At 39.4% G+C, this 13,660-nt stretch overlaps 1 protein-coding gene across 1 annotated transcript; it reads right to left on the bottom strand.

Moving 5' to 3' along the window:
- Positions 1-71: 71 nt before the first annotated feature.
- Positions 72-5,946, bottom strand: atp5f1b (ATP synthase F1 subunit beta). The gene is made up of 10 exons (XM_088931295.1): positions 5,813-5,946; positions 4,515-4,697; positions 4,193-4,367; positions 3,963-4,084; positions 2,962-3,146; positions 2,684-2,842; positions 2,187-2,309; positions 1,620-1,832; positions 521-722; positions 72-335 (listed from the first exon to the last, which is right to left on the bottom strand). Exons 1-10 carry the CDS (start codon positions 5,916-5,918, stop codon positions 238-240), a joined length of 1,566 nt encoding a protein of 521 aa, XP_088787421.1. The 5' UTR covers positions 5,919-5,946; the 3' UTR covers positions 72-237.
- Positions 5,947-13,660: the final 7,714 nt, after the last annotated feature.

Below are 13,660 nucleotides of genomic sequence, written 5' to 3'. Positions count from 1 at the left end.
TCAATTGTGGAATCGGCGTAGGACTGTTAAAGAACCCTGTGCATCTAGAAGCAAACAAAAACTAAGCAATGTTTACAACAAGAGATTTTATTTCCATCTCCACCATTCCCATTAACATGGAAACATTAAATAGAAACAACTTTTCTTGGAAGATGACACGACATCAGATACAGGTTTTGAATGTTAAATGTTATGAATCAAGTGCTCCTCTATGAACATTTCTCCCCTTCACATCATTTATGAATGTTCTTCAGCCAGTTTCTCTGCTTTCTGGACTACCTCTTCAATGGGGCCAACCATGTAAAATGCCTGCTCAGGCAAGCCGTCATATTCACCTATAAAACAAATCAGAATTACATGTAAAGAATGCCATCTGAGAATCCAGCTTATTAAATATTGCAAATTTAAAGCTTCAGTGTTCAGAATGTAGTCACTTTTTACCTACTCCTATTGAGTCTGGGCTTTAAGAGACATTCCAGTTAACTTGACATGGTCTAAAGTGTTGCTTAATAAATATTACCTGCAAGAATACTCTTGAAGCCTTTGATGGTGTCCTTGAGGGGTACCAGCTTTCCCAAGTGACCAGTGAACACTTCAGCAACCTGGAATGGCTGCGACAGGAAACGCTGAATCTTGCGAGCACGAGCCACAGTCAGCTTATCTTCCTCAGACAGCTCATCCATACCCAAGATGGCAATAATATCCTGAAGGGATTTATAATCCTGCAATAAAAATATTTAAAATAATGTCACACTATTGCATACTTGCAAGTTTCACACCCAATTTAAAGGGGAACTGCAGTCTCAATTTCTCAGACTGGTTATTAAATCTCAGTAAGAAAAATTCACCTAAACTATAGAAACATTTTACAAATTCCAAATTAAGCACAAAATTGTGAACTTTGTGAAAGTACTGTAAGTCACCACATTGTTGCAAACCCCCGATTTCGCCATGGGTGAAAGCTAAAGTTCCCACCAGTTGCGACATGAAGTGGCCCTTCCTGCTCACTAGTCATTGTAATGACTAAGGTAATGTATGAGCGAATAAGTACAAGCTGTGGGGCAAACATTTCACCAATATGTTCCTACGTGATCTGCACACAGTTTTTGGCAAACTATCTCAAAACTGAAATCCAATAAGATTGCTTAAAAGATATTCACAAGCCTGCTTGTTAATGTAATCAGGCCACAACATCAACAGAAGTTTTGTTGCCACGCTCTGAATCACAGCACATGGTGCTGTGCATAAAAGGTAATTTCATTTATTTGGCGATGTAAATTGGAGGTTTTACACTTTTGACTCCAAAATATAAAAATAGCATTGCAGTTCCCCTTTAAGGGTCATTAAACACACTGCACCCTTAAGATCAGTGTATCAAAATAATTCCCTCATTCCACATGGTCTCAATCAAACCATTCCTCCAACCCATTGTGAAAACTGCTCAAGTAACACTCACTAGGGAATTCAGCACAGTTGACTTTTTAATGCCAAATGCTGAATGCTCTAAAAAAAACACAGGTTCCTTATTCAAAAAGGGTTTGGAAGTTCCCCGAAAAACAAAGCATTTGCACACATCGTTCCTTGGCAGCAGTTCTTTAAACTGTAATGAAGACTTTTACCTGAAGGATCTTCTGCACACCACGGGCCACATCATAGTGCTCTGCGCCTACAATGTTGGGGTCCATTATTCTGGATGTGGAGTCCAGGGGATCCACAGCTGGGTAGATGCCCAGCTCAGCAATAGCACGGGACAGCACAGTGGTGGCATCCAAGTGAGCAAAAGTGGTGGCGGGAGCAGGATCAGTCAGATCATCAGCAGGCACATAGATAGCCTTGACAATGAAACAAGAGATTCCAAGATCATTCATTGAAAGTGTCTTAACATACTGCTTCACTTGCTGGTTTGGCAACATAAGTACTGGTAATTGTAATAGGCTGGGTAAATAAGTGAATATAAGTGGTAAAATAATCAAATCAACTTAAGTATCCCTTATAGAGGGTGACTAAGAAAGCCAAAAGCATCATCCTGTAACACTACTGTATTCTCTTCCCTTTTGGTCATGTTTGTCCTTGTGTTGCGTTTGTGCCGTAAAACATATTTCCCCTATGGGACAATAAAACTTGTATTGAAGCTACAGAATACATTGGGGCTGTGCAATATCTCACAGGTTTTTGGTTGTCCATACCTGTACTGAAGTAATGGAACCCTTTTTGGTGGTGGTGATTCTCTCCTGCATGGTACCCATGTCAGTGGCCAGGGTTGGCTGGTAACCGACAGCAGATGGAATACGCCCCAGCAGGGCAGACACCTAATGATGAAAGATAGGAACAAGAAGTCAGTGAGGGGATTGTATCCAGTGCACTCAAGTTTATGAAACACTTGTACTCCATCCATGGTCAATACACATTTAAACTGGAAGCAATTTTATACAGGTAGGGAGACATCACTGATGCATTTCTGAACAATTTTTCCTATGGAATTGTGGTCCTAAAACTGCAACCTCATCATATTTTGGAAAGAGCCTAAAAGAATCCAATTCCATCCTGACTAACAAAAAGGTCTGGATTTTAAAATGTTAAAAACGATACAGCTTCACTAATTTAACACCAACACTACATCTACCAGAATGTCTCCAGATGTGTCAACCTGCCCCATGACCCACTTCCAGTCCAGCAAACTGACCTCTGAACCAGCCTGAGTGAATCTGAAGATGTTGTCAATGAAAAGCAGCACATCCTGTCCTTCCTGATCACGGAAATACTCGGCAACAGTAAGACCAGTCAAGGCAACTCTGGCACGGGCACCTGGGGGTTCGTTCATCTGTCCATACACCAGCGCCACCTGAAATCAACCCAACCACAATGTCCATTAAGCCGTGAAAGTCAAATTTAAGATTTGTAATTAAAATGACAAGACTTGCACGCTGCCATTAGCAAAACTAGAAACTCCAAATGTTTTACCTTTGAAGTGGTGTCCTTCAGGTTGATGACACCGGACTCAATCATTTCATGGTACAAATCATTGCCCTCACGGGTGCGCTCTCCCACCCCGGCAAACACCGAGTAACCACCATGAGCCTTGGCCACATTGTTGATCAGCTCCATAATGAGCACAGTTTTGCCAACACCCGCTCCTCCAAACAGACCTGAGAAAGATAAGGTTAGTGACCACATGTATTCCATCCGTTCCTGTGGACATTACAAATGATAGATCATGCAATTCAAAAGTATATGTGGAAATAATCCCTTCAGCAAGCGTATTGTGAAAAGCATTAAAACAATGAAGGCAAAGTCAAATATGAAGTGCATTCTAATTTTAAGGATGATACTTAAAAGAGCAGGTCATCTGTAAACTGCCACTTCAGACACTGAACAGCATCACAACTGCAGCACTTGATGAAAGTAATTATACACCTGAAACACTATCACAATTACACCCAAGTGCTACTATTTTTTTAAATGTGACCGATCAATATATTCACAGAGGTGCAAAACACTTTGTTGTTGTTGTTGGCAGGTTTTAGATGCTATCCATAAACCATGCTTCATATACACACTTGTTACACAAGGTTTTTAGTGTACATTAAAATTAGCTCTTGAATATTATTCAAAATGACTCCTAAATCATGCAATGTGTAAAGCTGAAAAATGAATAATGCATCACTGAGGTTTAAGCCAATGGCAGAGCCAGAGTGCACATAAGCTTTAAAACAACGTATTTTTAAGCAACCTAAGAGATATTTAGGTGTCTGATGTGTGAAACCAGCACCACACAATCTTCATTTTCAACATCATTTGATCACTAATCCATTCGCAGCATATCATTTTATTATGTGCCCTTGCATCTAGTGCAATAACATTTATATAGTAGTACATCTAACTAACGTTTAGCATTATATCTCGAGTCTGAAGAGAGCTAGCCCTTGTTCAGGGTCATTCTTCTGACAGACATTTTGACTTACCGATCTTACCACCCTTGGCATAAGGGGCAAGCAGGTCAACAACCTTAATACCAGTGACCAGGATTTCTTGCTCCACACTCATGTCTGTGAATTCAGGGGCTTCTGCATGGATGGGAGCAGTCCTGAAAAACAAAGCAAACTTGATGCGAGGGGGAAGAGCTACAGCCAAGTTTTATTAATCCATCTGCATGAACAAGGAGAGAGTACAAGCAACCACAAGGAGTACTTACTGCTTAGTGCTGATTGGTCCTCGCTCATCAATGGGCTCGCCAATGACATTCATAATTCTGCCCAGGGTTTCCGGACCGACTGGAATCCTTATTGGTGCCCCTGTGTCAATGACTTTCTGTCCACGTACCAACCCTTCAGTGCCGTCCATGGCAATGGTACGCACAGTACTCTCCCCTGTAGAGAAACAGGCAACACTCAACTGCAAGACAGCCAGGCCACCTTTTAGGTTTAATCCAGTAGCTGTATGACCAACACTGCATGATCTAAGGGGGTTTGTCCCCTGATATCATCCTGAAGCATGGGCACAAAATGCAAACTTACCCAGATGCTGTGCCACCTCCAGCACCAGCCTGGTGTCACGGCCGGCGACCTCCAGCGCGTTGAGGATGGGAGGCAGGCCCTCATCGAACTGGACGTCCACAACAGCACCGATGACTGCCACGATGCGGCCATTGGCTGTCACAGGCTTGGCTGATGGAGAAGCCTGAGCAGCATAGTTTCGGCCTGTGGACATGCATAGTTCACCGTTACCATGGCCAAATACTACAATACCAAGCCAAGTATAATTGAAATCTGCCAAAGGCTCTTATGCGGACATATAGAACAACGCCACAGGTCTTCAGCCACCTTAACCGTGAAAAACCGTAACAGCGCAGGCCGTATCCACGATTAAGAGTTTAAAATGACGCTATATTTTAAAACAAATTTTTTTAAAAGATGAATGTGACCAGAGTCTACAAGTATCAGACTAGTCATGCTGCAACACCGGACTCCGATTCCTTAGAAACCTCCCGTCAATGACGGTGAACTTCCTGGAGTTTAAGGTTGAAGGACAAAACGTCCTCGGCATGGAGGGATTCAAACTGCCCCAAAAAAATAAGATCAGACAATCCCTAAAATACAAATAAATTCACGCTGGAAAGGGTATACAATGCATTCCGCTACCAAAAAATAAGGAAACTATCAGGTAGCTTAATAATAAAGGGGACATCCAAGCGGGGCACACGATTCACTAGACGCTGAAGATCATCACAAAATTCAAGTTGCATGCAAACCGGTGGTAGAAAACGGGGTGAAAAATAAAAACGTGCCGTGGACTGTTGCAGGTAGCTAGGAATATCTGCACTGAGCCAATCTACCTACCTCCTCCCTACTGCCACCCACAAAAATATCAAAAACAAGAATCTAAATCCGAAAATGTTTATCCATGCCAAGGGGCTATTGTGCATGAGAAAGTCGTACTGTGGAAACATGGCAAAAAAAACAACAACGTAGACTTCATCAGTCGGGCCTAGACCTCTAGCGCAGAGGCTGCTTATGACAAATAAAGGTCATTGGGATTTTCAGACCACAACCCGCCTACAAGACAACCCCAACTGGATACGGATTATTACACGGATGTTTTTACGAACTTTCGAGACACTTCAGATTCATATTCGTACGTGAGCACCGAAAACGGCATCTTTACTTAATACTGTACAGGCCTGCTGAAGACAAGGTACTGTCAGCATGCAGACGTTATGACACTGCCCTGCCCTGTGCTTCGCTTAATAGCGCCACCGGAATATCCACCAAGGTCGTTTTTATTACAAAAAAGCGTGCAATCCAGGTTAACTTACGAGAGTAAAGAGCTGCTGGAGTTCCACTGAAGACTTTTAAGGGGTTGACCCCAGGCTTCAGAGCCTGGAGTGCCCCGGTACAGCAGCGTCCTACAGCGCCCAACATGGCTAAAATGGCTGAAGGTGGAACGGGACGGAGCCGGCGGCTCTTATATATAGAGCGAGAGCTCGGCCACACTGAGCAGGCGCGGACGAGCTGACGTACGGGCCCTGCGCACTGAGCATGCTCGGCTCACGTGGGAGTTTGGCCGCTCGAGCCAAAAAAAAAAGGGCAAAATGGAGGGGCGCGTTAACGTCCTGCGTTCTGTAATAGCTAGAGACGTACTTGTGCAAGAGAAGGGGGGGATTAATGTTTGTGCGTCTAAAAAAACTGTAAAGGAAAAGTGTGTGCTTGCTAAATCAAAGCACGCGACACACTTTATATTTATTTTAAATTAGATTTTCTAATGTAGGTTAACGAATGTAAAGTTCGATTAAAAACTACAAGTCCCACAGACCTCCGCGCTGTCTGGCCAAAGAGAGCGATTATTTTTTTTACATTACGTACTTATAAATGGGGTGGGTTTGTGCAGAGTTTTATCGATAGCACAAAATTAGTAGCATTCTTCTGGTGCCCCGAAACCCTTTTAACAAGAAGTGTGCATTCACAGACAGGGAAAGTAGTTTTAAAATTATGATGCATCTGTCAAATTCACACCGCCTGCAGGACACACAGGCAAAGAGTCGGAATATATAGTTTCAAATTACACCTTTCAATTTATAGTTCTTAAACCAAGCGATTGTAAAGCAATGATGCTGGTTAAGGCAATGTAAATATTTTGTATTTATAATGTACATGCCAATACAATATTGGCATAAATACTTTTTAAATGAAAAGTACAAATTTAAGTATTCAGTCTTTTAGACCTAAATCCAATACTCAGTGTTTGTTATAGACCTAAATATAAAAAGAAGAATAAACAGAAAATCTGGAATATAGTGTGTCCATGGATTTATTAAGTGAATTGTCCCGATAATTTATACAATCACTTACGTAATATCAAACTGCTTATTTAAAAATATAAACTCTATACTTAAACTTTAAATATAGACGTTTACTGAAAGTCAAATAGTTAAATGAAATTTAAATAGAGGAACTTTAACTCTCCAAGGAGTCCCACGGATCCACTAAAAGAACACCTTTACAAACGTCACAATTCTCAGGCCTCCAATAGCAAAAACTGAAAAGAGACAGCTGTTTTTTTAAATCTGGGATATTCAACTTTTCATTTAGTAAATCAGGTGAGGTGTCAATACAAAGGTTCAAATAAAAACAAGGTTTTGTAGCTGAATTCGATAGGTTTAATTCATTCCGTAAATCTACCTACAGATGTACAGTTACCTACTAGATGTGCACTGAATTTAAAATAGTCAACTGAAAGACATAAGTTGGGAAACGATAGTAGGTCAGTTTTTTCAATGTTATTATAGTTTCTTGTTCTCCTTACAGAAGTAGCTCTGAAAAAATGAAATAATAAATTGTATAATTTTATTTTGTTACATGTTTTCTGTTAGAAATCTAAAGATTAACAATGGCCTAATCAGACAGACATCTTCACTAAAGAGCAGGGTGACCTTTAAAAGAAATTGATAAATAATAACAAACTTTTATTTATCCAGATGTTTCAATTGAGAAGCGACTCTCATTTCACCAACAGCTTGGCCGAAAGGCTTACCCAATAAGAGACAAATCAGAGAATGAAAAGAATAATCAATAAAAAAAGACGATGCTTAACAACAGGACACAAGCGTCTTGCAGAAAAGATTCATACTGCTGAAAATACCCTCAAGATGAGAAAATGAATAGTTCAACTTACTCTACACATTGTCAGTTAATTGCAATTTCAAACTGCACTGACTTGTGCCCAAAGTTGGTAGCTGCTTTTGGAAATGTTCGGTAAAGCTAGTGAATCTTAAACCGTAGCTTGAAACAAAAAAATTACAACAGATTAATAAATGAAGACGCTTTCCTGCAAGTGTTCACATTACTCCTGTCCTGGAGTCCTTGCACTGGCTTCCGGTCAAATTCCGTGTAGACTTTAAAATCCTCATGCTCACCTATAAGGCTCTGCATGGCTTGGCACCTCAGTACCTGTCTGAACTATTATCGCCCTACTCCCCACCTCGCAACCTCCGCTCTTCAAATTCTGCCCTCCTTACTGTCCCCCAAGCCCGTCTACATTGTATGGGTGACAGGGCCTTCTCCTGTTATGCCCCCAAGCTCTGGAACTCTTTGCCCAAGGATATCAGAGAGTCACCTTCTCTAAACTCCTTCAAATCCAGACTCAAAACTCTCTTCTTCAGAAAAGCCTTTACTTAACTGGTTCCATTCTTCACCCCTCTGCTCTTCTTAGTACCACCATCCACGGTCTCCTCTATATATTGTAATTGTGTCTTATCTTGTGTATTCTCCTTATTTATTGTTATACTCTTCTTATTTATTGTAATTGTCATCCTGTAAAGCGCTTTGAGAAGCCACCTTTAAAGGCGCTATATAAAATAAAGTTTATTATTATTACTATTTCCTAACTAAAGATCTGTTTATCAAAACAATTAAAAGTTCGTCTGGTGTGCAGAGGGTCTTGCTATTAATAATAAGTGCGTTAGGGGGCGCCAATGATGCATCTTTATCACTGAAATGCCAGACCAAGTTTACAGAGAGCAGTAGGTCATTCTGTCAACCACACCACCATAGTTTAAGATGGGGAGTAGAGACATCTCAATTTAAAGTATGTTAACAAGAGCATTTGTTGTTATTTCTCCTTTTCATTTAAAGAGTAAAGTAACAAATGCTTTGGATAATGTTTCACAAAAATCAAAAAAAGTTTTGCTCAATTTTCACTTGGTTGGGGGCAATTGTGAGGTGTCAGATTTTTCATCCTGTCTCTCATTACCATTTACCAATTAGACGTATTCTGTCCAATGTCAGAGGAGAAAGTTGAGAAGAAAGAGAAAAGGCATGTACACACAGAGATCACCAAAGGTGCTGCCCGGTAACAAAATCAATGAAAATAGCCAGATTGTTAGGATGCACATTCTCTCTGATCCAAAATTATTTACTTGAGACTTGGCAGCACAAGGCCTCCTTGGGGCACACAGTTTTGGCTAGGCAGTGATCTGGACAAGTTTGCTGATGCTGGCCTTCCTCATGAGAGGAAGTCCCCTTTTCATAGAAGAACAGGTGTCACAGGTTGTGATTTTCAACCCATCGTTTAAGGACAAAGTCAAAGTCAAGCTTGTTGCCAAACCAACCCTTCAGGTTGATAGGATTTTTTTTGTGGTGTGTTCGGAATAACAGAGATACAGTGTTAATTTAATCAAAGTCCTGGTTTTCATTTTAGTTAACCAAGACGACACGCTCACAAAAATAATCCACAATGAAGATGACGAAGACTAAAGGAGTTTGTCCTGTCTGATTTTGATATTTTTGAGTAACTCATAAAGTATAGTTATTGCAAATTCAGTATAGTCAGGAATCTCAAACCAAATTTCAACAATTATTGCTTTAAAATTTTGAAAAAAGGCACTTTGAAAAAAACCACTTTACAAAAGCATTATATAAAAGCACGGATAGCATGGTGGTCAGTCCTGCTATCTTATGGTGGTCATGTCATGGTAGGTCAGTTCCGGTCATGGGTGCTCATTGTGGGGTTTCTAGGTTCTACATATGTTTGTGTGGGTTTTATCCTAGTACATTGGTTTCCTCCCAGAGGTGGGGTTCTTTATTTCAAGATGTGCTGTCTCTTTCCCAGGTGAATCTCAGCTCCCAGTGAGGAAAGAAACTGGGAAACCTCATCTCATTACTCTGCCCTAGGGAACAAGGCCTCTATGTCATAGCTAGAAAGAAATTTCTTATCCTTGTTTACACAAGCAGGGTGGGTTGTACTGAAACACACCACTCCTTTGCAAAGAAGGTGCTTTTTTCCAAAACGCAATCACTGTGCTGCCCTCTTTCAAGTGGGGAGTTCTCAAGTACTTTCATTTAGCTTGATCTGTACAAACATATGCATAAAATGACAAAAGCATCAGTTTCATTGTGAACATAGTATCAGATTAATCACAATTGTATCGCAGAAGGAAAAAGTGACCTGCCTTTCTTTTATTATATAATAGCATTTGTCTAAATATATCACATACATTGATAGGATGAGTGCTTTGAATCATTCCCACTTTTTAGGATGTTCTCCTAAAAATACAGGTACAGTATGAATTTGGCTTCATAGAAGCAGAGAAATATATCTGCAGAAGCCATGAGACAGGCTTAAACATGCAAACTCTTTGTGGCTGACAATCATTCTAAATGTCAGATCCCTGCAGTACTTTGCTCAAAGACATCTTCCTAATGAAAGGGCGGATAAGGTTAAGGATCTACATCATTTTACATTTGTTATATACTTTAAAGATGAAGTTAACCTTTATTAACCTGCTTTTAAATTCACGCAGGTCTTTTTGTGGTATCCTTAATGTTTGAATCTAATTTGCCAACATTTTATTCGTGATTCATTTCCAAACCAGTATTTATAAAAAAATAAGTGTAGGATTATTTCACCTGAGGATAACGAAAATTGCTTTTGTGTGGGTATTGATCTTGACGTTTTCTAATGAAATGAGTAGTGAAATCTACATCTAAATGAACCGAAATATCTAAAAACAATGTCTATAAATCTATAAATTATAAATCCATATATTTAATTTTTGCAAAACATTTTGCATCCTTCTGTTTTTAGTCCTCTTATTGTGGTGATGATTTGCAGTTTCTATTGCAGCACTTTTAGATTATGTGACATTATGTGTTTTGTCTATTGTTAATTAAAATGAACTCAAAGTTTATTAATCAAATTTAATCTAAATGAACTTAAGATTAATGAATGTGAATTAAGAATATTCCCCTACATTTATTCCAAAGGAGCCCTAAGAGCTTTGAAGTGCAGCTCCCACCTGGGTGACACACAGCCGCCCCACTACACAGCAGATCATGTGGAGAAGTGAAAATTTACTCAGGGCACCTTCAGGCAGGGCCAGTTGTTCAGGCCCAGGGTAGAATTCAGTCAGGGCACCAGGGTTAATGTCTAACACCTGTATCCATTAACAATGCCATGGGATCTCTGACAACAAGTAATCAGGACCTCAATTTAATAAAGATGATAGTAGGGAGCAGTGTCAATGTGCAGGAACCCCCCAAAAAAATATTTTCATATCTTTTACTTTTCAACATGCAATTAGCCTTTACTTATTCCACGGTTTAACATCATCCTTGACAGACCAGTATCTACTGTCAGTATATACTGGGACCATTATATATCAATGCAAAAGACAGGGAAAGACTGACATCTACTGGTCCACCTGTTTATAGTCCTAACTTGATTTACATCAAATCAAAAAACACATCTTTTCCTTGTTTTATTTTTCCAAAAGAATGCTTTGAAATTCTCCTAGTTCCCTTGTTCTTGAATATATTTACTTACAAAAAATACAGAGGTAAGACATAGTGAATGTATTTTAACATTTTTTACCCTTTTTTCTCTTCAAGGCAAAAAGCAAAATTTATTGCATTTCTTTCAATCTATGTTTTTGTCTTAAAAATGACAAAACGGGTGCCTGAAGGTTCTCCGGTAGTATGAGCTACATTTTTACTTTCCGAAAGCCAGGAAACACATTAGACATTTTGACATTACTATAGGCTGTTCTATTGCACAAATGTATTACTGATGAAGATAAATGGGTCTTGGGAGTCAAAAGAAAAAAGAACAATGTCTGTCAATGGAAGATGTAAAGTGTAAAAGGTGAATGAAACATTATTTTGATACATACCTCTAAACCATTTGCTGCATATGTGAGTTATACCAACAACACAGGCGTCTGCTGGATTTTTACTAGATTTAGAACTGTTTCGATAAAGGCCCCGAATATACCTGCGAAATGTCTGTAGCTGTTCTCTATCACAATGTGTAAGGAGTCGTATAGAGTTGAGAAACACAGAGCAACTTCCGAAAACAACAAAATGAAAAAGCGCGTGTTGAATTTTCAAAGCCACAGGCTGCAGAAACGAAAATTTAATCATTCCTACGAATGCCTCCAAGACATATGGAAGTATCTGGAAAATAATCAGTGGACTGAAAAACTGAAGTGGCCAACCCACCCACTAATAAAGATGCTAGGACAAGTTGCTCCTCTTACATTCTCCATTTTTATCGCTGCTTCTTGTCAATGATGACACCAGGCAGATTACAGCAGGATGGACTTAGTGAGAGCTGGGTCACAGCCCCCCCCCCCCCCCCAACAGAATTCTTAGTAAATAAGACTCCCTGGCAGCAGACATATTGGGAATATTAAACAGACAAAACAAGAAATCAACAACATCCCTTGTATTCAACATGTTAGTAATAATATTACCTAATTAAGTCAGCTTTTTTAACTGTCTATTCTATTTTCTGCTCAAGTGGACTCTTGTACTTTAACCATGTTGAAGGTATTGAAGCGATAAATCTTAAAATTCCATCTGCAATGATGACCAGTATTCCCTGCAGGGTATGTCCCAAGATGACAGTGTCTCTGAATATTTAGACATTCCACGGAGAGTTTTGTCTGGCTTACAAAGACTTTTCTGCGGTTCATCACTTAGGAGCCCTGAGGCTGTCTACTTAAATTCATTACAGGAAAACAAAAAAAAAAAGGTATTTCGGCTGTTTAACTTTAAGATTCCACAATTTCATGAAGGATGACGGTCACTGAAATAAGCATCTTCATTTTAACTTTATGAACCTGACATTAACATTTTCATTTTACAACAACAGATACCTAGATTGCTTGCTGAGATACTGTGGGCTCGAGCTCCCCCAGGACCCTAAATTGGGTGAAGCAGATAGAAAACGGATGGATAGATACTGGAGACAACCCCCCCAAAAAACTCTGTATACTATAATTTCTTTTGAATGTATTATTTAATATCTAGGTGGCTGACATTAATTTCCCATTCTCTAAAGCAGTAGTAAAACAGCACAAAACGTATTGCACATATCTGAATTCAGCTTCAGTTCCAATGAATTAAATCAATATGATAGCATTAGGTTCACCAAACCAAAACTTTTAGTGTTTGCTAAGAGTTTCACATTAAATATTAAATATTCTTCTTGAAAAGCAAATCTTTGATCTTACCTAAAGCTTCAAATTGAAGGACGATTGGTGTACTTAGAGCTCAATGCTTACTCTTGTTTTTAATTTACCAGAACCTTCACAAGACATTCAGCCATCTGCTTATACAGTACATCATCAGATCACTGTGACTCAGAACAAGAAAAGGCAAACAAAATTTGTTTCTTAAAAATATACAATTGAATTCTGTTTACAATTTGACAGTTCTCTCGCAAATTAACGTATTGCTCTATAAAATAAACTTTTAAGTGTAATTTAGGGTTTTAAATCCTCAGCCAGCTTCACAGAAAACTACACATAAACATAATTGTATATTGGCTAGCTCCCTGTATCCGTCAGGAACGACAGTTGTTTTATTGCAATGTACACCTGGAAATTAACTGGGGGTACATTTAAAATTTTTGGAAAGGCTCTGAGTCTAGCCAATGACTTCCCACAAAAGGTTTAGGAAGAATTTATGAACCTTCCAGTCAATTAAAATTGTCATCCACTGTCACTCCTACACCTCATGTAATATAATGTATATACGCAGCAGTGTGCACCCTGTGCACAAGCAACTGGCACGCTCCAGTCATTCTCAGTACATAGGCACACACTCACACTAGGGCTATTTTTTCCAGAAGCCAATTAATCTTCCAGTATGTCTTTGGACTGTGG

Source organism: Atractosteus spatula, chromosome 13, assembly GCF_055471065.1.
Source record: "Atractosteus spatula isolate fAtrSpa1 chromosome 13, fAtrSpa1.hap1, whole genome shotgun sequence".
Classification (NCBI taxonomy): domain Eukaryota; kingdom Metazoa; phylum Chordata; class Actinopteri; order Semionotiformes; family Lepisosteidae; genus Atractosteus; species Atractosteus spatula.
Note: the sequence above shows the minus strand (reverse complement) of the source record. Positions and strands in the feature narration are given on the sequence as shown.

Excerpts from the sequence above, each read along its gene's own strand:
- atp5f1b (XM_088931295.1), bottom strand. The coding sequence starts at position 5,918 with ATGTTGGGCGCTGTAGGACGCTGCTGTACCGGGGCACTCCAGGCTCTG. Across the intron at positions 723-1,619 it reads GTGTGCAGAAGATCCTTCAG|GATTATAAATCCCTTCAGGA; the intron begins GTAAAAGTCTTC and ends TTTTTATTGCAG. Across the intron at positions 336-520 it reads CTTCAAGAGTATTCTTGCAG|GTGAATATGACGGCTTGCCT; the intron begins GTAATATTTATT and ends TTTGTTTTATAG.